At 43.8% G+C, this 26,602-nt stretch overlaps 1 protein-coding gene across 2 annotated transcripts in view; it reads right to left on the reverse strand.

The window, feature by feature from the left end:
• Positions 1–10,444, reverse strand: part of LONRF1 (LON peptidase N-terminal domain and ring finger 1) — a 33,583-nt gene extending 23,139 nt beyond the window's left edge. For both annotated transcript variants that reach the window (XM_054498336.2, XM_054498334.2), the window contains exon 1: positions 9,617–10,444. In XM_054498336.2, the coding sequence (XP_054354311.1) occupies positions 9,617–10,337 (721 nt within the window). In that variant the 5' untranslated portion in view covers positions 10,338–10,444. The remainder of the gene's footprint in view (positions 1–9,616) is intronic.
• Between the last annotated feature and the right edge of the window lie 16,158 nt (positions 10,445–26,602).

Below are 26,602 nucleotides of genomic sequence, written 5' to 3' on the forward strand. Positions count from 1 at the left end.
CCTTCCCCTCTCCACACAGAAAAATTCAGGATATTGAGATCTCTCTAAAGGAGGTCCTAAAAAGTCAGTATATGTTGGGGTAAGAAGAGAAGATGCATGCCCTAAGTAGAGATAAAAAGAGCCAGATTTTAAAACTCTTGTTCTCTAACTCCTTGTACGTAATGTTCTTACTGAGAATTTCCAATGTTAACGGATTATTTTGAATGATTTTTTTTTTGGAAAAAAAAACCCATCAGGTGAGTTCAAACTTCCGATACTTTTTAAAAAAGATTAGGACCATCATACTCACTGATCTCAAATTCTTAAGAGCCAAGTGCGCTAAATGAGCCCCTTTGAAAGCATACACAAGGTCTGCCTTCCATGTAAACTTTCAAGAAAGACAACAAAATGGCTATCAGTCCTGACTGTATCATTAACTTAAGTTTGAAAGAGTCAACAAGTATTTACTGTATGCTCTCTACGTGACCTTGAGGACACTAGAGAGAACGAGTCACCTCACTGCACACGCCATCAGGGAAGATGCTGGTGCTCACTCCATTACTGCAGGTATCTGTAGTGCCCAGCAAGTGCCTGGCATATTATGTACTTTCCATTTTTGAAATTGACAAAATTTCAAAAGTTGTCAAAATTTTTGAATTTTGTTGTCAAAAAATTGACAACTTTGACAGAATCCAAAGACAACATGGTTTGGGCTAATTGTGTTGAATATGACTGTGGTACTTAACTCTGTGACCTTATTCTAAAATCACTTAATATCTCTAGTCTTGTTTCCATATCTACCAGAAGCAGGGACAGATGTGCTAGTCGTCATGATTTAATTAACTCCCTGATCTTTATCTTTAGTACTGATTTTTCACCCTAACTTCAGATTCATCAAATTTCCAACTGCCTGCCATACTTTTTCTCAAACTCCGCATATTCTTCACCAAAAAAGCATTTTTCATTGTATTCTGTATTACTGACACCACTAACTTCCCAAATCAGAATCAACTTTGTAAATGTCACCTCCTATGATATTCCTCAAATCTGCCCTTTTCCAATCCTATTGCTAGTAACCCTGGGTTAGGCTCCCCAAATCTCTCTCTAATACTATTGCAATAGCTTGCTCACTGATCTCCCTGCCTTCAGTTCTACTCTACCTACATCCTTACCATCCACAAGGTAAAACAGGTATTATTTAGTACAAGTTCCTCCACGCCTGGCTCCTGCCCATCTCTCCAGCCTTAATTATCATTATGAACCTTCCCACTCACTCAAAGTCCCAACTATACCTAACTACCCACACTGCCCCATGCATACCATTCTATTCCATGCCTCCTTCCTGTGCTGAGCTCCTCCCTTATCATGCCATTCTTTATCTTGATAACTTTTTATCATCCAGCAAGACAGCTCACCAATCTCCTCCCAAGATGCTTTGCTTTGGGTCTTCCTCCACAATTTATGATAACCACTAAGAGCATGATCTGGCTCCTCCACCTACTCACTGTGACTTGGGGTAAATTACAAGTAATCTCTGTACTTTAATTTCCTTAGCTTTAAAATTCCGGGGCTTTTAAAACATTATTAACACCACTATGTGTTGTTCTAAATGATTTACAATCTTCAGCACAATTCTAGATGGATCTAGGATTGTCCACATTTTTATAGAAAACAGTGGAGAGTATACGCAGCTTGCCCATGATCATACAGCTAGTAATTGGTGGATTCGAGATTCTAACTCAGGAAGCCAGCTCCAGAGTTCTAGCTGTTTACCTCCATGCTGTTAATATGTTAGTAACAGTCTCTACCCTGAGGCTTACTCTAGAGAGTAAGTTAATGGGTGCAAAGTACTTAGAACAGGGCTTGGTACATTGAAAGCATGGCATGTTTGCTATTATGATTATGTGCCTTCATTGTATATATACAGCATTTATTAAAGTAATTTAATTTAAAGATTTTTGAACTCCCTCCGTTATTTCCTGCCTTTTATCCTCAGATCCTGGCTTTGATAAATGTTTCCTGAATTAGGGAAAATTCATTAAAATTTGATTCCTTAAGCTCAATTCATGTGCCCATTTTCTCTTCTTTTATACCCAGTATTATTTGTAAGTCATTCGGCAAGTAAAAAGATTTAAATAAGACTCTGCTCCACCGTCTGAGGAATCTAGTCTTCAGCTGTCCAAAGCATTTATTTCATGGGTTGAAGAGAGAGTTTTCTATTCTAGAGTCATGGTTTCCTATCTTTGTTCCAATCCTTAGGGATCCATGGTTAGTAACAGGTCTTAAAGTTGTTTCTTTAGTTCACCTTCAAGAAAGTTTTTTTCAAATCACAAAAGCTTAAAAAATGTTTACTCATAAAATTTGAAAAATATAGAAATAAGAGTTAAAAACTATCTTTTTCCCATCACAAAGAAATAGCCAGTGTTGGTATTAACAAAAGAAAAAAATTACCACAAATTTAAAGTTCGAATTGACTTTTATTTGTGATTCTAGAAATGGGCAACAGCTCATTCTATAAAATGGGTCTTCTAATGAGCTAAGCAGAGGTGGTTAGCCTTCTAGGCAGAAAAGGGCTGAAGAAAGCAGAAATAAGGGACAAAAAGTAGATTGGTTGTTTTAAAGTTGAAAACTTTCTTTACAGGTTAAAACAAAGAGGACTTTCTTATTTCACTAACTCAGGTTGACTGAAATCTTTTTTTTTTTTCTTTTTTAAGAAAACGCTCATTTCCGTTCAAATTGAAAGCTCAGTTTGATTATGTGGCACTCAGCACAAGGGCCTCCATTCTAATTCTGTCTGGTCTGCTGGTGCCTAGTGCAGGAGGTCAGTCTAAAACAACGGCCTCCCATACATTATTGTTCTTTATGTGTAGAGCACATTTTTAACATGTAGTTTTATAAAATATACTATATATGCTGTTTATAATCTGCTTTTTTCTTCCATGTAATACTAGTCCACATGATTTTTAATAGTTGCGAAATATCCTACTATATACACAACCTATTTAAAAACTTCCTACTCTGCAATTCAGTTACTTCCAACCGCTGGCAATATAAAAAGGATAACAAGATAACAAACGCCTATCTGTCCATCTTTATGTATCTGCTTTCCTTTTTAGTTATTTGCTATACAGTATGTAGAAAGTTATTTATTTACTGTACTTTATTTATTTGAGAAAAGATCTAAGATCTCACTCTGTAGCCCAGGCTGGAGTGCAGTGGCATTATCATGGCTCACCGCAGCCTCGACCACCTATGCTCAATAGATCCTCCAGCCTCTGTACCTGGGACTCCAGGTGCGTGCCCCCACACCTGGCTAATTTTTAAATTTTTTGTACAGATAGGGTACCACTATGTTGCCCAGGCTGGTCTCAAACTCTTGGGCTCAAGTGGTTCTCCCTCCTTTACCTCCCAAAGTTTTAGCATTATATGCATGAGCCACCATGCAGGGCCTAGAAAGTTACATAGATATACAACATTTCCAACACATTCTGCCAACCCTTCTTTTATAAAAACTTTATTTTATACTCCCACAAGCTGTGTTTTTTCTCTTTGCTAGAAACATATAATTAAAAATAGCATCGTAATTTTAACAACCTCCATTTCTTCATTAAGTTTGACCTTTAAAACTTTGTGTTTATTCAGTATTTGGACTGTGTATAAAGTTCTCTATTCATATCCTTTTTCTCATTTTTCTGAGTGTCTTTTTCTTAGATTTATATGTCAAGCTATCAAAATTTTCAAAGGCTAACCAGAATATCAATTTTTTTTTTTTTGCTTCTATTGCTTCATTATGTTCAGTATAGTAGGACTTTGTTACCAGGGTTGAGCTCAAAGCTGCCAATTGATAAGTTGTTGATCACTGATTAAGAATGTTCAGGAGTAGGAGTTTGGGATAGTAAAATCATTAACACTGGATTCAGAAATTGGGTTCAGATCCCCTTTTGGTACTTTAACTCTTTGAACTCTCCTCACCTATAATATGCTTACCTCTAAAACACCTACATTTTATAACTGCTGTGAGGACTGAATAAGATAATGCATGTTAAACAGTTAACACCACACCTAGGACATATATGCTCCATCTATAATAATTGCTGATAACATTCCAAAATATCTCAAAACAAAGTGATGAAGATATTAGATCAACCCTTGATACAAGATACGGAAGAGTATTTTCTACCTTGTCTTTTACCCACATAAATGGTAGCCTAGATAAGAAACATCTTTAGGGATCAGGAGAACAGACTGGACAACAGATAGCACAAAGGTGGGTCAAGGGGAGGGGGAGCAAAAGACCTTACCAAAGGGAAAGAAAAAACCAAACAGAAGCTTCTATCTTGCATTTTAGAGTTCCCTGAAGTCATTCAACTTCAATAATAAAACAATTCCAATTCTGAGAAATACCTTTGGAAAGAGGCAGAACACTATACAAATTCATTTAAAATTTTACTTGAGATTTTCCAAGCCTCTTAGAAATATTCCAAAAAACAGAAAAATGATTCTGAATAAACAAAAAGTTAATATATAAATAACTAGAAATCTAAGATAATTCAGTTTTGGTAAATTCTGCATTTGATGAATGAAAAACAGTTAAAAAACAAATTACTCATTTGAAATGGGACACGTGAATCAGTTTTTTTTATCATTTATATCAATAGCCATTATAGTTGATCTTTTTAGTAACCCTGAGGCACTAAGGAAAAAAATCCTTAAAGTACCTTATGAATCAAAGAAAATACTTAAGAGATATAGTCTTGGTTAAGTAGAAGTCAATTAAGCAGTAAACCCCATTTTCTAGGGATTTTCAATTTGCTGCAATTACAAAAGAAACAAAAAATACAAACTCTACAAGGACAGGGACTTTATTTTAATCCTTTTTATATTTCTAGCACCTAAAACAATGCCTGGTATATAGTAGCTACTCAATAAAAATTTGTTGAATAGTAAGAATACTTTAGATTTATGTTTTGCGTGCTAATTTTTAAATAAACTTTGTGTTTACAATCAATATGCACATATTTGGGTTCTGCTTTCAGTTTTAACTTGGTCACTTACTTGCCTTAAGAAACTCACCTAAAATTCTTGGAACTTTTCTTAAATCTGTGAATTAGGGATATTAATACTTGCCCTCCTATCTCACATGAGTTTGTGTATGGATCAGTTACGATAATAGAAATCAAAATAATTGTGAACTATAATCACCATACAGACATCAGTGTTTACTGTTTCAAGTCCTCTGCACAATAAGTAAGGACATAAATAAGTTACAGGAGCCTCCCTTTATCCAAGGGGGATACGTTCCAAGACTCCCACGGATGCCTGCAACTTCGGATAGTACCAAGCCCTATATATACTATGATACCTATGATAAACTTTAATTTATAAATTAGGTGTAGCAAGAAATTAGCAACAATAACTGATGATAAAATAGAACAATGTAACAATATGCTGTGATAAAAGGTACAGGAATGTGGTCTCTCAAAATATTTGATCATACTGTATCATGTGGGTAACTGAAACCACAAATAACGGGAAACTACTGTATTGTTTAAATTCAAATTTCATTTTAACCTAGTTGAGTTACTAAATAAAAACCCTCTACATTTTCTTTAAATGTATTCAGTATTTACCTATAATTTGACTGATCTTCTGATAGCTAAAGCTTTTCAGTATCTATAGTTTATTGATGAATGCTAAACTGCTAGTTAACATGTGTAAACTAAAATCGGGATGTAATCGTTACTCTCTACCAAGTGATAGAACAGAACAGGATGTAAAATCGCAAGGTTTAGATTCCACTTCAGCGAAATCCCCTTCTAGCCGTAACACACTTCTACATTTTAAAAATATGTAATTAACATTTACTGGGCATTTACTCTGTGTCAGGCACTATTTAAAGCACTCAGCATGTTTTGACTCATTTGATTCTCAGAACACCCTATGAGGTAGAGCTTATTCTCATTTTTCAGATAAGGAAATCAAAACACAGATAGGTTAGGCAACATGCACAAGGTAGGAGAGAGCCGAGGGCTGCGTCAGGATTAGAACCCAGGTGTCAGCTTCCAGCATGCAGAGCTTTAATCACTAAGCCACATGGCATGTCTATCCATAGGTGCCTCAGTTTCCCTCTGAGGATAATATTACAGTACTCCATAGAATTCTCTGTGAAGATCAAATGATATTAATATAAATAATGTAAAAATACTGGGTAACAGTCAAGGATCATATTTTTATTTTAATTTTTAATTTTTTTTTTTTGAGACTGAGTCTTCCTCTGTTGCCCAGGCTGGAGTGCAGTGGTGTGGTCTCAGCTCACTGCAACCTCCACTTCCCAGGTTCAAGCAGTTCTGCCTCAGCCTCTGGAGTAGCAGGAACTATAGGCATGCACCACCACGCCTGGGTAATTTTTTGTATTTTTAGTAGATACGGGGTTTCACCATGTTGGCCAGGCTGGTCTCGAACTCCTGGCCTCAAGTGATCCGCCCGCCTCAGTCTCCCAAAGTGCTAGGATTACAGGTTTGAGCCACCAGGACTGGTCAAGGATTACAGAATTAATATTAAAGACAAAATTTTCCTTACCCAAATATTTTAAAACAAAATGTCACCCCCCCCTTACAACATTTATTATTATTTTTTAACCTGTACAAATTCTAAATTATACTGTTCTGTTGTCTTCTTTTGGGGGAGAGGTGAACACACGAAGGAGACAAATCGGTGCAAAAAAACATTAAACGCAAAAGGCAGGCAGCATGGCTTAGTGGGATCATTTCAAATAGGCTCAAGCACAGAGATTCAGTGCAGGAAAAACTTTACATAATATCCTTGAATACTAAAAAGACAGAAAGTTATGAAACATCTGAGAGTTAATACCAAAAGATCAATGGTTTAAATGTTATCTAAATATATTTCAATTCAACAGAAACTTATGTAATCTAAATGGGAAACTTCTGATTTTGGCAAAGGTTTTCAAGCTTTCCTTTGCTGCTGGTAGAGATAAGTTTGGATGTGTGTGGGCTAACTGCAGACTAGATTTTTTTCTAGTTAATAGTATTTACTTGTTTCATTATAAGAATTATATGAAGAAATTATAGTGAAGATCTTTTTTCATTATCAACAATAATGACAGGATCATTAATAACTACAACTGTACAGTTATATAAATACATGGCAAATGCCTAACTTGCCAATTCCAAAGAAGTTAAAGCCTAAGGACTGTACAAACAGCTTGACTGTACTAGTTAACATTTTGATTTACACCCATAAATTGTGAAACACTTATAAATCGGCCCTTTACCAACTCTAATTTGTTAGCTCTGAGATTTTTTTTCCTGTTACTTCACATTAAGAATTCAAAAGATTAAAAAACTTATCCTCATTAGTGCCATTCAGACATTTTCAAGAATGGAATTAATGATTCTTGAAAGAACTAAAAATGAGGAAAAAATAAGCTAATGCGGTGAAAGTCAGAAGACTTGGGTTCTATTCCTGCAAAAGTAGAATTAAGTTGCTAAGTGGGCAAAATCCTCATGTGCAATCTATGCAACTTGAAAAAAGGAGAGATTACATCTTTCAGAGCCTTTTCCTGTTAAACATAATATCCTCGATCCAAGAACCAGAATCTCTGTTAACTAAAATATTATCGGTCACAGAATGTTAAGCTAGACCTCAATTAGCAAAAGCGCTCACTGTTCTTCCACGGACCAGGACCTGGATTCTTGTGAAACCCCTAATTTAAGGTCAAATTACTAAATCAGTAGTAATGTCCGTAAGGTTCAGCCTCAGTGACCAAAAAAACTTCCTTGGATATGTATACTGAACATGTGCTATAAGGCAGGATGAACCCTAGACCAACGTTTAGGAGAAGTGGAAGATACAGCACTGCCTCTCCACCAGTTAACAGTGTGATGGTGTGCAAGTCTTCACTGCCTGGCATCTGCTTCCTCGCTTTAAAAATCACACCATGGTCAGTTACTAGGTGGTCTGTACAACTGAGTCCAGTTTCTCTTCTCTTACTTTATTCACCCAGACAGGCAGAGTCATCTGTATCAGAATTCTGTATTCCAAATACTTTTCTTTTGTTCTGAGCCTATCTTTCTATTTTATACCTGCCTACTCCTCACAAAGGCACTAAAAGAATACAAAAATCTCCGGGGTTTGTGCTTCGAACTCCAAAGATACTAAACAACGCAAGATCTTGACATTAGTTCAATATGACTAAGCACTTGGGACAAAAGATGACCCGAAAGATAATCCTTTCAGTTACACAGTCTACAAATTTACCTGTAATACCTAAAGTCAGTTGCTATTCTAGATGTCTATCTTCTCGGGGATTATTCCCCTATCATTTCATGCCAATGGATAGACCCTAAAATCTTGAAATACGCGTAACACAAGGTTTATCAACAGTGGCACTTGGGGCCTGATAATTCTTTGTTGTGGGAATCCTGCTGTGCCTCGCAGGATGTCTGAGCAGCATCCCGGGCCTCTCCCACTAGATGTCCATACCAGCACCACCCCCCACAAGAGGTGGCAACCAAAAATGTCTCCAGATATTGCTCTAGATAATGCCCCCTGAGAGAGGGGAGATAAAATCCCCCTGGTAGAGAACTACCGATTTATAGAACATCTTTTCCTTTTACATAAGAGAAGCTTGAAACTGCCCCCTTTCAGCGCCTAAAACCACCTTAAGAAGAAAGTGCTAACCTAGGTTAGGAGGCCGAGGCTGCTTCTTGGAGACTAAGAAATGCACTCAAGACCTACAAGGCCTTTCCCCACAGCCTGATCCTAAGTGGAAAGGCCAAGAAAAGCGTAGCAGAGAACTCTGGATCAGGGAGCCCCTCTCATCTTTACCATAAGCTAGGTGCACTGCAAAGTACATAGGAAATGAGCATGATCTGAAACAGGCCAGCTGAAACTTTCAAGAGGAACCAGTGCAGGCATTTCCAGGTAGCAAGGGACCACCCGGGGCAGCTCCGCCCCGCGCCCCAAGCCCGGCGGCCTGCGGGGCCTCCCGGGGCCGGGTGCCCGCGCGGAGCTCCCGCCACGCCCACCGGACGTCACTCGTTACACAACGCCCCCCGCCCCCAGCTTATGCAATTCTGCCCTCCCGCGGTTCCCAATTGTCCCGGTGACTTTTGTGGGTGAGGAAGGGAGACGCCGCCTGCCCGGCCTAGCTGCCCTCGCGGGGGATTCTCTCCCCGCCCCGGCAGTCGTTTCCCCGCGGCGGGCCCGGCCCGAGAGCCAATTCCCGGAAAGCGCGCGGCAGGAAGCGAGCGGCCGCTCGGGATAGCCCAGCTACCACCCATCCCGCGCCGGGGCGGCCTCGGTCCAGGTCACCCACTCCGCGCCGGGAGCGCGCGCCCGACAGCCAGGCCGCGGCCGAGGGAACCCCGCGCCGAGCGCCCCTCCCCGCGCCGCGTCACACTCGGCTCCCAGGGCGATCCCCATTGTGACCGAAGCACCCCGGGGCGCCGCCCCCTCCCACACCCCCCAGCACCCCGAAACCCGACACGCCAGCGGCCCAGCGGCCCCGGGGAAGCAGAGGAGACTCTCGGGGCGCAGACAAGCTCCGGGTCCCCGGCCCGCGGGGCCAGGAGGGTGCGGTCGGCCCGGCCCCGCCGCATCCCCGCGCGGTCACCTGCTCGCAGCGCCTCGCAGGCGGCGGCCAGGGCCTCCCGGTAGCGCCCCTGATGCAGTAGCTCCCCGAGCCTGCCGGCCGCCCGGGCCCGCTCGCGCTGGCCCGGAAACCACTTCTCGGCCAGGTGGTTGAGGACGACGCTGGTTCTGAAATCTGAGGCGGCGATGGCGGCGGCCAGAGGCGGCGGCCGCGGGGCGGTCCCTTCAGCATCAGTGGCACTGGCGGTGGCGGGCGGCAGCCGGTCCCGGCAGAGGCGGCAGCGGGCGCGGAGTTCCCTCCGCAGGCAGCGGCGGCAGTAGCTGTGGCCACAGGGCACGGTCACCGGCTCGCTCAGGAAGCCCCGGCAGCCCAGGCATCTGAGGAGCCCGCCGGCGCCGCCGTCAGCGCCCGCAACCGGGGCCGCGCTCCAGCCCAGCCCGTGGCGGAGCCGGTAGTTGAACACCAGGCAGTCCACCAGGGCGCCCAGGCACTCGGGCCTGGCCGGGGCCCCGCGGCGTAGCGCCGCCGCGAACGCCTCCAGCGCGCCCTTCAGGTGGCCGCCCAGCGCCAGCAGCTCCCCGCGGCGGAGCAGCAGCTCCCAGCGTTCCGACTCCGCGGCCGCGCGCTCCAACCGATGGCCGCTGCCGCCGCCCACTTCCCAGAACCGGCCTCGGCCCTGCGGCGCTGGGGCCATCTCCTGACTCCCTCCTGGGGAGCTCCTCGCCACCGCCGGAGAGGACATGGCCCGCGGAGGGCTGCGCCGCCGCCGCCCGCCGCCACGGTCCCGGAGCCTCCCGGGCGCGCGGCTCCGCACGCGGCCCGCGAGCAGGGGGGCGTGGCGCGCGGACACGGCGGGGCTGCGCGCGCCCGGGAAGCCCCGAGGGCGGGGCCTGGCGAGGGCGGGGCCGGGCTCGGCGACGGCGCCCGGGACTCCCCCACGCCGCCCGCGGCCGCGCTCCCGAGGAGGCAAGCGCTGGGCCCCGCCCTTTCCGAGCCCCCTCCGGGTGGGGGACGCAGGTCGGATGATTCCTCCGTCGATCTAATTGGCTTCTCCGGAAAGGAGGGCTCGGCTCGTGACGGAACAAAGCCCGAAGGAGCCCGGAGCTTCAGTCCCCGCTTGCCTGCCCGCCGACGCCCCCACCTGCGGTGGCCCTCGTCCCTGCCGGGGGTTGGGGGACGCTCCCCTGCCGCGCGGGACTCAGGGTCACCACCCCTCCCCCGACGCCCCCGTCCAGGCCGAACCTGCCCCAACTCCTGGCGGGCGGGGGTCTCCCGGCGTGGCCTCGCGCTTGTGCGGGTCTGCATTTTCATAGCTCTATGCCCAGGTTCCAGGTGGGCGCGCCCAAGCAGGGGGCCTGGGAGGGCACCTTTGGCAGATGACTGGGACTCTTCGGTTCTAGAGGACTCAACTTTAAATATGAACAAAAAACCCACGTTCCTGGGGCGACTCCCCCCAGAGGGCAAGGAGTTTTCCTGGTGCCGGGTGACTGCTTGCCCGTCTTGCTCAAAACTCATCGTGGGCCCACCTCGAAGGAGAAAGACCACAGGTTCCTCTGGTGTCTCCACACCTCAAGCACTGCCTTACAGCTGGTTAACGTCTATATTTGGCATTTTTAAAAGAAAACACCAAGAAACATGTTTTTCACATGGCGGTCACCGTATTACTACAACCCAAGCAGTTTTGCCGACAGAAGAAGATAATGGGTACTATTTCCCTTAAACTTCACAGCAGCAAGTTTAAAGCTCTCCGCTGAAAATATAGATTTGATGATAGGGTATTAGATTGTTAATGTTGGGAGTCACTTAGAACTTTTAGTCCTTTTTCAAATGATTGGAAACAGAGGGAAAGTTATTTGTCAAAAATCACACAGCTAATATAGATTTTAAGATCACGTCTATTCCACTATTATGTTACTACGCTAGACTAATCATTGTAATATTTAATAAAATATGTAATATTTCATAGAAATATATGAGATTTTCAAAGTAAAAGAAGTTGCTAATTGGAAAGTTCACCTGAGCATGCTATGTTTGAAATTGGTAAAAGTTTAATATTTCTCTTTATAAGGAACAGGCAATTAAGGCAAAAAAATGTTTTGAGTTAATGTGTTTTCACTACACAACGAACAAGTCGTGTAACGTCAGAAAAGACAGAGTTATATTACCCTAAAGGGAATGAATAAAAAAGAGGTGCCTGAGAAAAAGCCAAGCCTCCTGTTCCAACAGGATGCAGACAGAAACAAGTTCATTTATCATTCACATTGCACCTGAAGCAAATCGCAGCTAGATCCAAGGAGCACCTCCTAAGCATTTGGCGTGGGAAGCATTGGGATTAAGTCATGAGCATAACCTTAAATCCAATCCTAAACCCCTAAATTACTACCTTTCCTTAACAAGCAGAACAGTGACTTTCAGCTGATGTTCAGATACTCCCTTGAGACTTGAAATCACCAATAGTATAACAAATATCCATGTGTACACGCACATTCATTTTTGTAACACATCCTTGTTCTTAATGGCAACTTGCAAAATGTAAAATAGTAAATAATCAATGTGTTCATGTTTATTACAAGGAGCATAATAAATTAATAAACACTGATAAACTTCAAATATAAAGTCAGGTTCTATTATGGGATTTCTGCCAGAAGTACAATATGGTTCAGAAAATAATGTGAAGTATTATTTGTCCTTTGGAGTTCCTTTCCCTAATAAATATGACAACCACATGTGATTCTGATGTGAAATAAAATGGCACAATTATGATAATGTGCGGGAGAAAAAAATGGGACCGTAGGAGGAATCTTACCGTGTTCTCCTTGGCATTTGTGAATGGTTATAATTCATGTTTGCTGGTTTATACATTTACATAACTTGTTCTCATTTATGTAACTTATTTATGTAAGAGGCTGTACTGCCGCTGTGGCCTTTGTGTGCTGCATAACTTCCCTTTGAATCAGGAAGTCTAGGCAAAGCAGTCACTGGCACTATCACAGATCACCCTTCCATCATTCTCTGCCACCCAAAAGTTGCACAATAATGTGACTGCTTGTTTAAATTCAAAGGCGAGAAAAATTAGTGTCCTTCTTCGTTCATTTCCTAAAATTTAGACAGGTCTCTGAGTCACCCAGCAGGCTGTGAGGGAGAAGAGGGAATCCTGCTAAGCTGCCCCTGGCTAGGATAAGTATAATGGAGTGAAGAGCTCTCCTTTTCTTTCTGCATTACTTGCTCGTGTCGTTCTTTGCTAACAAAGTAGTAAAATCATGAGATTTGTATTCTGTTTCGGTTTTTGAGTGTTGTCTTCTAAAATAGATCAGTTATGTAAGAGAGTAAGAAGAAAAGCGTATCTGTTTCCTAATTTGGAAAATGCTTATCACCATCATTGCCTGCTTATCCCCGCCTCCCACTGCCACACCATAAGACTTTTCCTGATATAGTTTGGTAAACTCCTATTTAAGAGTAACATAACACAGTGCTTTTCTTATATACAACTCGGCTGAAGATGTGTATTTGAACCTCTTTTTTTTTTTTGCTGTGGGTGAATTTACCATTTGTTTCTTTACATTCTTATTAAAAAAGAAACTGAATTTGTCAGTCCAAGCAAAATATGTCCCATTCCTGATTCATTTCAGTTGATAATGTTCTATTCAAAGAGAGTAAACTATAACGTTTTGTATAAAGAGTACCTACCCAATAGATTTTTTTTTTTTTTTTTTGACACAATCTAGCTTTGTCACCCAGGCTGCAGTGCATAGTGAGTATATAGCTCACTGCAGCCTTGACCTCCTGGGCTCAAGCAATCTCCCACCTCAGCCTCTCCGAGTAGCTGGGACTACAGACGCATGCCTCTCTGCTCAGCAAATTGTTTTTTTGTTTTTTTTTTTTAACTTGTTGTGGAGGTGGGCCCCATTATGTTGCCCAGGCTGGTCTCAAACTCCTGGCCTCAAGCAATTCCCCTGCCTCGACCTCCCAATAGGCTGGGATTAGAGGCATAAACCACCACGCCTGGTCCCCAATAGCATTTTCCTACAGAATACACAGATGGAGGGGTCTCTAGATACCATCTTTTCATACCTCTCATTATATATATATGAGAAAATTGAGATCTGAGAAGCTGCTAGTTTCGTAGAAGCTATACCAGCGAGGGAATCCAGACACCTGGTGCTGACTGTATTTATGCCTCTATGCCAGGGAAGAGGTCACCTGGGTTCCCTGGGCCTCATTTGCTATCTGTAGAAAGAGGGAACTGGAACTACCCCTAAGGTGCCTTCTGCCTCTGGCGCCAAGCCCCAGGGCTTGGTTTGAACACAGTAAGAGGAGGCAGAGCATCTCCCAGACTGAGGAACACAGCAATGTGATACCTGCTGAAAATGTAACAGCAGGTGAGGGCTGAGAATAGAAGAGAAGGGTATCAAGAAACACATCTTGTTGGTACATACCCATCCCTGTTTAGAGAGGGGGAACCAGTCTCTGAGACCTGAACACCTGCAGTCACTGTACAGGGATCCCCTATTGCACTCACACCTCCTTGCCCCTACTGTAAAACTGTGGGAAGCTGAAAGAAAGCCGGGGGTGGGGGGGCCGAGGGGGAGCTGATTATATAAGTTGGGCATTTGTGGGAAAGTTTATATAAGATGCTAAAAATACCATATATGATTGCTATAATAGCGTTCCAAATGAAAAGCCCTAATGAGGACAACCTGAGTAGGTTAAATAGAGCTGATACGAAGTGTAAGTCTAAAGCCAATTGCCTGCAATGACTACCATCTAACTAAGTACCGTTTACTGCTCATTCTTTGTTATCCCTACAGGGTGCACAAAGTGCGCAAGGGCCACTACCTTTACAAAGGGTGCTATGCTTCATTCTTCATTTCTAATACTCTGAAGAATCTAGAAATACTAAGTGTGTGACCCATGGCCTATTTTGCTGGTAGTCAAATTGATCAAATGAATACATTTCCCTGTATCAAGCTGTTTAAAAAGTAGACATAGGAATAAACCCCATATATTATTTAACAAATTCTAAGAATTTACTACATATGAATCCCTCTGGTACTTTCCATCCTCCTTCCTTGCTGTCCCCCCACCACACCCACCCCCACCTTTAGTACTTATCATCTGACGTATGACATACATATCACTTGTCTCCACCCTCCAGAATGTAAGCTCCTTGAGATTTGGGATTTCTGTACATCTTGTTCACTGTCATGTCTCTAGAACCTAGGCACCAAGAAGACACTAGAAAATCATTGTTAAATGAGCCCACCCACAAAGATATCATGTACTATTCTTCATTCTTGTTAGTGATAAACATCTGGTGGGGCACGGTGGCTCGTGTCTGTAATCCCAGCACTTTAAGAGGCCAAGGTGGGTGGATCACCTGAGGTCAGGAGTTGGAGACCAGCTGGCCAACATGGTGAAACCCTGTCTCTACTAAAAATACAAAAAAATTAGCTGGGTGTGATGGCACACTCCTGTAGTCTCAGCTACTCTGGAGGATGAGGCATGAGAATCACTTGAACCTGGGAGGCAGAGGTTGCAGTGAGCCAAAACTGTGCCATTGCACTCCAGCCTGGGTGACAGAGACTCTGTCTCGAAAACAACAACAAAAATCCACTTACCATTAATACATTGGAGCAATTTATTTTCTTTATTTCTCCTCTGTTATGGATTGAAGGTTTTTGTCCTCACAAAAATTCATACGTTGAAATCTGATCCCCCGAGTGATGATATTAGGAGGTGGAGCCTGGTTGGAAGGAATCAGGTCATTAAGGTGGAGCCCTCGTGAATGTGATTAGTGCCCTTATAAGAAGAGGCCAGAGAGCTAGCTCAGTCTCTTTCCATCAAGTGAGGATACAACAAGAAGAAAGTAGTCTGCAACCCAGAAGAGAGCCCTGGACAGAATCTTACCATGCTGGCACCCTGATCTCAGATTCTGCCCTTCAGAACTTTGAGGAATAAATTTCTGTTGTTTGTAAGCCACCCAGTCTATGGTATTAGGTTGGTGCAAAAGTAATTGCGCTTTTTGCCATTACTTTTAATCGCAACTGCATCAACCTAATACTTTGTCACAGCAGCCCAAGCTAACTAAGACATCCTGTCTTTCTCTGATACTTCCCATTCGGTGTGTCAGACAGTCCTCTTGACCACTCTTACCCCTTCTACCCCACCACCACCCTGGCCCAAGGCAGTAGCATCTCTTGTTTTATTTACTTATTTTTATTATTATTATTTTTTGAGACAGAGTCTTGCTCTGTCAGCTGGAGTGCAGTGGCACGATCTCGGCTCACTGCAACCTCTGCTTCCCGGGTCCATGTGACTCTGTTGCCTCAGCCTCCCAAGTAGCTGGAATTATAGGTGCCCGCCACCACACCTGGCCAATTTTTGTATTTTTAGTAGAGACGGAGTTTTGCCATGTTGGCCAGGCTGGTCTCGAACTCTTGACCTCAAGTGATCTGCCTGCCTTGGCCTCCCATGTGCTAGGATGACAGGTGTGAGCCACCGTGCCCAGCCCACATCTCTCGTTTTAAAATTAAGAGAAGTTTGGGTATTCTTTAGGTAAGAGAAATAATTTTACACGTGGAAACAGATATAAAGAAAGTTATATTCGGTAAACTATATATACCATATATGTGTCAATCAAGAAAGCAAAGAAATAAAGCATTAATAATTTGAATATAGACTCCAGCATTATTGTTAGCATTAGTGTTTTAAACTGCTTCCTAAACTCCTGGGAATATCAGCAAAGTCTGAAGATTTTAGATTTGGTGGGATGCCTATATGAGTCAAAAGATCTCAGTTATTCTCGACTCCTCTCTTTCTCTCACGTGGCATCTGATCTGCCAGAAAATCCTTTTGGGTCTACCTTCAGAGAATATCCAAAATCTGACCCCTTCTCACCTCTCCCTGGCCACCACCCTCCCTGAAGACACCAACATCTTTCTCCTGGATCCATGCATCAGCCTTCTAAGCAGCCTTTGCTTTGATCATTTCACCCCTTCTTTCCTCTACAACAAAAGAGTCATCATCTCAAAACTTCAACTAGGTGCTCTTCGAAACACAGTATCTGCTTCCCATTGCACTCAGAAGAAAATCCAAAGTCCCAACTGTGACCTGGAAGTCGGCAGTTAAATGTGCCCTCACCCTGCAACCTCATCTCTGGCTGGAAGCCCCAGTCTTCACTAGTGTCCAGGCACGCTGGCCTCTCCTGAGCCTTTGTCTTTTCTGTTCTCCTTGCCTGAAACGCTCTTCTGATACACAGCCCCAAGCCTCCTTCCTTCAGACTTTTACGCAATGCCACCCACTCTGTGGTGACTTGCCTGGTCTCCCTATCTCCTTTTCCTATCTTTTTATCTTTGGCATCTATCCCTAATATACTGTATATTTAATTTACACTATATATTTGGTTTTGTACATTTTGCATATTTGATATTATTTATTATTTGTCTTCTCCAAATAATATAAATTCCAGAAGGGATTTTAACTTCTTTGTTCACTGCTGAATATTTGATGCTTGGGACACATAATTGATCCTCAATTTAAAAAACGGTTGTATGAACAAATGAGAAAAGGGCTGTGGTGCTACACACAGAAACGTGTTTGCTTTGATGCTCAGCACCTGACTGTAATGGTTGTGGTCACTTGTGCCACAACTAGAAGGGAGAGTGAAGCCCGTGGAATTAAGGATGTGCACTGGAAGCTCTAACATGGTTTCCTAGGACAGGATCTAACAAAATATTAATTATTTGTAAGAGAGACACGTAGAAATAAAGTTGTAATATCCAGCTTCTTGAAAAAAAAATCACTAGCTCTAGTGACCAACTCTAAGTGACTTTACTCCTTTGGAAAGTTCCTGAAGATAGTGGCAATCAGGTAAATCCCCCATGCCCATCAAATATAGAGGAGCCCCTGCCACTGTTCTCCTCCCATGTGGTTTTGTTTTAGACAGCCCTAGGATTATACGGAGGGTTGGGCTGTCACCTAGTTTAGAGGGCGCAGGCATGCAGTGCAACTTTACCTGGCACATTTTCAGCTCCTGTGTTATTTTTAAAACTCTGAGTTATGCCGAGCAAGGTGGCTCACACCTATAATCTCAGCACTTTGGGAGGCCATGGCGGGTGGATCACAAGGTCAGGAGTTCGAGATCAGTCTGACCAACACGGTGAAACCCCGTCTCTACCAAAAATACAAAACATAGCCGGGCATGGTGGCATGCGCCTGTAAATCCCAGCTACTCAGGAGGCTGAGGCAGAAGAACTGTTTGAACTCTGGAGGCAGAGATTGCAGGGAGCTAAAATTGTGCCACTCACTGCACTTCAGCCTGGGCGACAGAGTGAGACTCCGTCTCAAAAAAAAAAAAAAAAAAATCTGAGTTATTAGGTAAATTGTAAAGGATTCAGGATTGCAGTTCATAAACTAATGAGTGACATGGATAAGATAAATACATCTATCGTTTTGTTTAAAAGACTGGAGTAAGTTAATTGGGTGGGGAGGATGTTTGGTGAAGGAAGTCAAGCATGTTAAGTAGAAAAACACCTGTGACTAGGTTAGACTAGATGATCTGTATTCCAATATGGCCTAGAAGTTCAGTGCCAAACAAAGAGACACGATGACTTCAGATGATGGAAGAGTTCATGACCAGAGGATGAAATTGTATGGACCAGAGTCAAGACCAGGTAGAAATGGCATAACAACCAACCAGGTCAGCAGCTTAGAAAGTCAAGAGAAACAAGAGGAGAAGCAAGATGTAAAATACATCAAGTCAATGTGCATTACAGATGAGTTTTAGTCAGTGTCTAGTACATGTTTTAGGACAGGCACAGGTCTTGGACTAAACAGAAGGACCTTGGATGAAAGAGAAGGACACACATCTCTTTTTCCGATTCTGAAGTAGCTAGAGGAGGGGATATTATTTTCAAACTTAAGTGAAATTAATTAGGTAGAAAACATGAAGGACTCTTTTCTCTAGCATGGAACACTAATGTCTCTATTTGGATGGCTATGACAAAAATACCCTAGACTGGGTAATTTATAAACATCCAAAATTTATGGCTCACAGTTCTGGAGGCTGGGAAGTCCAAGATCAAGGCACCAGTAGATTCTATGTTTGGTGAGGGCCTATTTCCTGTTTATAGAGGGTGCCTGGTTGCTGTATCCCCACATGGAAGAAGGGAACGGGAGGCTCCTTCACATCTCTATAAAAGAGGCACTAATCCCATTCAAGAGGGCTCCACCCTCATGACCTAATCACCTCCCACATCACTACTCTTAATACTATCACATATGTAGGTGCCAACATATGGGGGACGCCAACATTCAGACCACAGCAAATAAATATCACAAAAGTTAACAAGATATAAAAGCGTTCCAAGGAATAATGGATACATTAAAATACTACTAAGGGGACGGGTGCGATGGCCACACCTGTAATCACAGAACTTTGGGAATGGGAGGTGGGAGGATCACTTGAGTCCAGGAGTTTGAGGCCAGCCTGGGCAGCATAGTGAGACCCCGTCTCAACACATAATTAAACAATTAGCTGGGCATGGTGGCTCATGCCCATAATCCCAGCTGCTTGCAAGGCTGAGGCAGGAGGATCAATTGAGCCCGGGGAGTTGAGGCTACAGTGAGCTATGATCACACCACTTCACTCCAGCCTGGGCAACAGAGGAAGACGTTGTCTCAAAAAAACAAAGATCTGCTACTAAGGGAAGTCAGGCTCTACTGAAATTCAGGTTAGTCAAGAAAAGCAATGATGTTTTTTCATGATCTATCCTTTGATATTTCTGTCAATAAAAAATGCCAGGCTGGATGTTCTAGAGGGCTAACACAGTAGGATGGTTCCCACATTCTTGTTTTTAAATAAGTATTTAAAAATTGCATTAGCTTTGGGGGTACAAATAATTTTTGGTTATGTGGATGAACTATAGGGGTGAAGTCTGAGACTTTAGTGCACCTGTCACTGGAGTAGTGTACATTGCAGCCAATATGTAGTTTGTAATCTCTCAACCCCCAATATTCATCTGTCTCTACCTAGTTAATACCATCAACTCCCTTATGAAACCAAATCACAAACGTGACACCTTGGAAAAAAATGCCTTGCAATCAGAAATATCTTGACCAGACAAGTGTAAGTAAAATGTGGAGTGTAGAAAGATGTTCCAGCACATGTCAGCGTATGGTGACCTTTTCCACACTCAGCTGCTGTTCATATGAGCCTTCAGAATTCTGATCACCAGTTTAATCTGATGCTGACCCTGGTCTTTGTGAAAATTCCAAACAACTCTTCTAATCCAGCGTGGGGGGTACCAAAGTTCCCCATGGACATGTTATTCCCAGAGTAACCTTGCTACAAGTGCTTTCAGCTTTAGAGGATTTATGAATCCAGTTGCCACTATATCATTGTCCCCAATGACATCAACTCAGGCCTAAAAAATTCAGGTCTCTCTCATGTAAAGTGGCTTTCCTAGATTTAGATCAAACCTTTCTGAGCAGCATGGGGCCATTCTGAAACACCTACTTTTTTGTTTTCCCTAAATTTGATGATTCTAAATATGAGTAGATAGCTCTAATACAGCCAGCAGTTACTGAGTGTACTCAACTTTCATTTGTATCTACTTACATGAACAGCTTGCTTAGAAGAATGCTTTGGAATTGCTTATATGATAAATCAGGCTTGTTTTGTGTTTATATGGAAACAGAATAGATCCCCATATGTGCACAGGAAAATTGGCAACTGCCAAGATGGTATTGTTACCTAGAATCCTGCCTTGGGGTGGATCCTTTAACCAAGGAGATCCAACAAAGCCGGACCTCTGGACCAGCAGTCTTGGTTCTCGTGATAGTGAGCAAAGAATTGCAAACTAACCCCGAAATGCAAGTTCAAAACAAGGCTTTCTGAAGCACAGTAATGCACTCTCAGAGGGACAGTGGGGTAACCTCTGCGAAGTGAAATCAGCCCCTCTTTACAGAGCTCAGGGTGCGTTTATGCAGTTTGTGGGGAGGAGTTGAGGCTTGGGCTGTGTTTGAGTGACAGGATTGTGTAATTTGATTAGCAGTTTATGCTTATATCACTGAACTTAAACTGCACGTCTTTACTCATACTTTGTTAAGGAAAGCCCACTCAGAAGGGCAAAACGACATGTAAATTTTATTATAATGACTGTATAATGAGGATGAGGTTCCCCGGGTTTATGGCCTAGATGGACTGGGCATGCGCCACGTTAGGGGATTTTTATCTGTGCCCAGTTCTTCTTTCTCCAGGATGTGCTGGCCACAGACTTTACCACAAGCTCCATCTATCAGGGTGGAGTTAGGGTGGTCTTGGGGGCTGAACTTAGGTGGGCCAGGGACTGTCTTAGTGACAGCCCTTCTGCCCTCCTCTCTTGCCCCCTCCCAGCTGCTAATGTCTAACTACCTAATATTATGGCTGGGACACTATGTCCCTGCGGTAATGCCAAAAACTGTAGTACCAAAGGGTAAGCCTCCTTGATTCTGTCCAGCCATGGGTGAAATTTCTCCAACTCTATGTAGGAGGAGAGTGTTGCAATAGATCGTTTCTAAAGTCCCTTCCAGTTCAGGGAGACTACAATCTCTGAACAAACACATTCCTGTCATCCAGTGGAAAAGAGGCCTTCAGGGCCCACAGGTGATAACTTTTATTTTGCAACTTAAAAAAAAACCACCTCTGAGTCGGCCCTCGGAGGAGTGGGCCAGCCCTTCGGAGGCAGTGTCTACACAGGCCTCGCAGCTTCCGCCTAGCACTCTGCAGGGTTTCCGTTGCATTGCGGGGCAGGGACCACCACGTTGTGGATGTGGGGAAGGAGATGTGAGGACAAAGGGCAGAGTGACGGTGATAGGTCACAATGGGTAGAAGGATGGTTTAGGTGGAGACGTCAGAGGAAGGCGAGCAGTGGCGGATTAGGCTCAGGCTGCTGTGAATGGCTGTCAGCCTGGGAGGCCCTGTCCAGTGCGCCCCCACATCTGTCCGCCCTCTATGGGATGGGCACAGTCTCGATCCTGGCACCAGTATCGACCTCAGCTGGCACCAAAGGCCTGAGTAGAGGGTAATCGGTGTCCCCATTCCAGCCTAAGCCCCCACTTCCTGGGTGTTCTGCAGCAAAATGGAGGCCTGCACAGGAGCCCCGGGTTCCAGGGAGACCTGGTTCAGCAGGGTGGCCTGTGAGACGTGGTGAGAAAGGTGTGGAGCAGCCACCAAGAACTGTCTTAATGAAACGTTGCCATGAGCAGCGAAGCTATGTAACCATATTACTTTGTGGAAAACAGCCAGCGGAGGGCAAGTTTAACAGCTCCACGGGGAAGCTCCAGGGACAGCTGTGCAAGAGAGAGTGTACTGTTTTCAAGTACACATCGTTCTGTTGAAAGAAAAAAAACTTTAGACAAATTAAATTGAACAGAGTTTAATTGTACAAAGAATGATTCATGAATCAGGCAACACCCAGAACAAGTGGAAGTTCAGAGAGCTCCCTGGGCAGGGATTATTTATAGAGAGAAAACTGGAAGTACCCTACAGAAATAGCTTGATTGGTTACAACTCCGGCATTTGCCTTTTTTGGACATGGTCTGATCAGTGGGTAGCCTGTGATTAGCAGAAGTTCGGTTGCTATGACTGGCTGTGCCACAGCTATTTGTTACAAAAATATGCTCCTAAATTAGGCTTTCGGTTTGTTTACCTACTAAGTTAGGTTGTGGCTCCTGACACAGAAACTCAAGGTATGGAGGCAGCCTCAGGCCAAAAATAAGTTAATTTAACAGATTTTTGAAAGAGACTTTTTCCAGATAGCAAAAGAAGAGCGATGATCCATCTATACACCACAGGAATGGTGGCTGTGGACCTTGTATCCACCAGCCCCAGCCAGGAAATATCTGACGCCATGCTGCTGGCCTGACCAGAAGCGGCTGAGAGGCTGGGCATGGTGGCTCACACCTGTAATCCAGGCTCTTTGGGAGGCTGAGGCAGGTGGATCATCTGAGGTCAGGAGTCCGAGACCAGCCTGGCCAACATGGTGAAACCCCGTCTCTACTAAAAATACAGACACACACAAAAATTAGCCGAGCATGGCAGCAGATACCTGTAATCCCAGCTACTCACGAGGCTGAGGCAGGAGAATCACTTGAATCCAGGAGGTGGAGGTTGCAGTGAGCCGAGATTACCCCACTGCACTCCAGCCTGGGTGACAGAGCGAGACTCCATCTCAAAAAATAAAAAATAAAAAATAAAAAATAAAAGTAGCTGAGACATCCAGGGTAGAGGCTGTAGGCCTGTAAAAACCTTCGAGGCAACAGGGCTGCCTCCTTGAGGTTTGTAAAGACAGCCATCCACAGTCATGACAACAGTTCCACCTGAAGTTTGCCACTGGCCACTCATTTCACCTGCAGCTGTGCCCCTGCAGATGGAAAAGATCTGGAAAAACTTTGTTTATCCCCTAAGACCACCAATGCAGGCTTACATCTGTACCCAGGCCATCCCGCTGAGGACACAATGGGCATACCTGTGTGGAAGGCAGAGCCCAGTGGCCATGGTGCTCCGTGGAGAAGGGAATCTGCATCAGGCCAGCATTAGGAACTTCCCATGTTCCCTGAGGTGTTTGAGGTCACCTCTGATTATGCTGAGGCGGAAGAAATTCAACACATCTCCGGCACATGTGTTCATGGAAGGGCACTCTTCTTCATTCTAATCACAATGCAACCAGTGCTCAATGAAGGGACAACAGCAGCGGTAACAACAGGCACCAAAGCAGGTGCTATGGACACACAGGCCACCAAGTCTGCAGACTCAGAGGACATTAACACAGCACCAGCAAGAGCGGCCTTCGTGGATCCAGTAGGATGTGGAACCAGCACATCGTGGCAGGTGTGCTCAGAGGATCTTTAGGTAGTGGGAACAACTGCTTACAAGCATGTCCCTGTGCTCAGAGGCTACGTCCTGCATGCCAGGAGGAGCTTCTGGTCTCTCCCCAAAGAGCACCCCGAGTGTGGTGGCTGAAGGAACAGAAATGACTGGCAAGCCTGCTGCAGAAACAGTTAAAGGCCTAATGGCAGGACCCCTCGTCTGGGCCTTGCCGATGAAGGATATGCGAGTGAATTGATGAGATGGAAGCCAGAAAGTCTCCCATCCCAAGACTGAAGCCCAGAGAAAGAGAGAAAGGTAAAGGACAGAACTCCCACAAGACGCCATTGCCATCACCAAAGGACTGGGACACACAAGTCAACTCTATGAGCATTCATCTTCTGATTCTGAGCAGAAGATGATCCCTGCAAGGGACCAATAGGGATGAAAAAAGGAAAAGGCTAGAGCAGTTCGGGAGGCTGAGGACACAGCTTCTCCTCTCTATGAAAATGCCAGTCCCATTCTCAGCACAAAGGAGTCTAGGTTATCTCAAAAACTGTGGGGGAGCACATACCTATACTGGCAGCTACTCAGGAGACTGAGGTGGGAGGATCCCTTGAGCCCAGGAATCCAAGACCAGCCTGGGCAACATAACAATACCTGTCTCAAATAATAATAATAAGAAGAAGGGGGAGTGAAACTATGACAAGTTTAGGGTCTTCAAGCAAAAATAACTCTTTGCGAAGTTCAGAACCTGCTTTACTCACCTGGAAGAGAGTAGAGAGGTGGAATCAAGTCTGAGACAGTAGAAAAGGGCAGTATGGAACACCGCATAGTCAGGCAGAGTGTGGCAGGGGCTGGGGATCACTGGGACCATAGCCGAGATGAGGGGGACAGTAACTTTAAAGCCCATCAAAAAAGAAATCAGAGCACGGAGACCAAGGGGTTTTTGGTTTAGGTGGCCTTGATTTAAGTAAATAAATACAAACCAAATACATTCTTAGAATGAAAAAAAAACCTGTTAAGTATCCTCCAAAGGCACGTGTCATTTCATCATGAAACTCACATATATGCATTGGGAAGAAGCGTTGTTTGAGGTAAGGAAGGAAGAGATGCACACCTGAGGGAAAGGGTGACCATGGCCTGTGCTGGTCAGCAGGAGTTTCTTACCTTCCTTCTTTTTCTCCAAAAGGCATACATTTCACTATTGAGCTTTGTGATTCCTAAATTGTAGTGGGTCTAAGAATCGTCTGGGGTGCTTTTCTGAAATGCAGATTCATGGCCCTGGACAAACTGAACCAGGATCTCATAGAGTGGGACTATCTTAGGTGATCCTCATGAGATGATCCAAGGCGTGGACTCAAGGCTAACATTGGTACATGGTCCAAAGTAAGAAGTGACCTTGAGAGTTAACAAGTAGGTTTTCGTGTAAATGTGCCCATCCTTTTGGACTATGCATTGGTTCATTTCAATCACAGCTACTGTCAACATTTATTCATTAGTTAACCAATATTGGAATAAGAGTTTACTACGTGCCAGACACTGTTTTAGCTGCTTTACTAGTTGAACCTTACATTTCTTGAGGATCTGGTTTTTAGAATGCTACGTGCAGATTTGCCTGATGCTCTTTAGCTGCTGGCTGGCATGCCATTGTGTGAGTGAGTGCTATACCACCGACCATTCCTCCTAAGGGAAAGGACATGGGAAAGAGAAAAGGGACAATGGCCCTCTTTATCCTTTTCCTTCTGACAATAACCTTTGCAAAGTATAGAACATTCACTGACTTTCCAAGGCTTTATAATGTTTTATTTATTTAGAAATATAAATAAATACACTGTGAAATATATGCTGGGGGAGGTTGTGAAGCAACCTTCACATAATACATAAGAAATTATAAATCTTTCTATTTTGAGACAGTGTCTGCATTGAGAAACAGATAAATCTATCTACCCCTCCTTTTAATCAGTAATCTTATCTCTAGTAACAGTGGAATGCACTTGCAGTAACACTTGCAAGGCTGGAAAACAGGTTAATGAGTAGAACAGGATACATATTTCAGGAAAAGAAATAGAATGCTTTATTGCCTCGAGATACCAAATAATTGCTTCTTTCTCAGTATTATCTCGTCTCAGCCTTGTGTAGTATGTAGGAGAAAGAAAAAGTCTTTCATTGAATGATAGTCACCTTTAGAACATCGTTTTGCTCTGGTTTTATACACCAAGAGAATGAGAGGTCTGTCATCTTGACATGTGTGGTCTAAGGTCTAAAATTAAGGCCCAGTGTTATGTGCTGCCTTGACATCTGTTGAAATTGGGAGGCCTTGAATGTTCTCACTGCAATTTCCCCTCCTTGCTTTGCTCTTGTGGATAAGGTCCCTTGGCTGAACAACTTTCCTTTCAAGGGTACCAGAGGCAGTTTCTGCTTATCCTGGAGTATCCTGGGGTTTCAACTCCCTGCCAGTTTTCCGAATTGTTCAAACAAGCCAATCACTTCCTCCTATGAACCAACAGACACCTTACCCTCTTGATATTACAAAGCCTGCCTCCCGCAGCACCTGGTTGTCCACTCTTTTCCTGAATACAACCCTACTTGGTCTACAGGGTCACCCCCACTCCCCGGGCAGTGAGTATATCTGACTAATAAATTGCTGTTAATCTTATCTTTCCGTTGTTGGTAGTAGCATCTTCAGCCATCCTTATAACCCTAGGGCAGAAATCCCTCCCTCACCAACTGAATGAATAGGAGGTGATTAAAACATGTTTTATCCACTGAAATAGGATCTTTCTTAAAATAAAATATATATGTGTAATTTTAGAAAGCATTAAAAATTAAGTATTTTTTTCACCAATACTAAGATAACCAGCAAAAGGGCTACTTGGATATTTTCTTTTTACTGTAGCTTGTCCTCGTAATAGTCTGGAAGCAAAAATATGAAAGGCAGGCCAATTGCACAGTGTCTTAAAAGGACCACAGGTTATCACAGTCACTGGTGAGCCCAGAAATTAGCCAACACTGGATGAAGGAGGAACTTCTCAGAAAGCTAACTAGGTAAATAAAAGAAACAAGGCCTCCCACAAGTTTATTTATATCTGGATTAGGAGTATGATAATACTTATGGGTTGACTCAATAAAAATAAGAGCTCAGGTCACAAGGCTCATAT

The sequence above is a fragment of the Pongo pygmaeus genome, chromosome 7 (assembly GCF_028885625.2).
Source record: "Pongo pygmaeus isolate AG05252 chromosome 7, NHGRI_mPonPyg2-v2.0_pri, whole genome shotgun sequence".
NCBI lineage: Eukaryota > Metazoa > Chordata > Mammalia > Primates > Hominidae > Pongo > Pongo pygmaeus.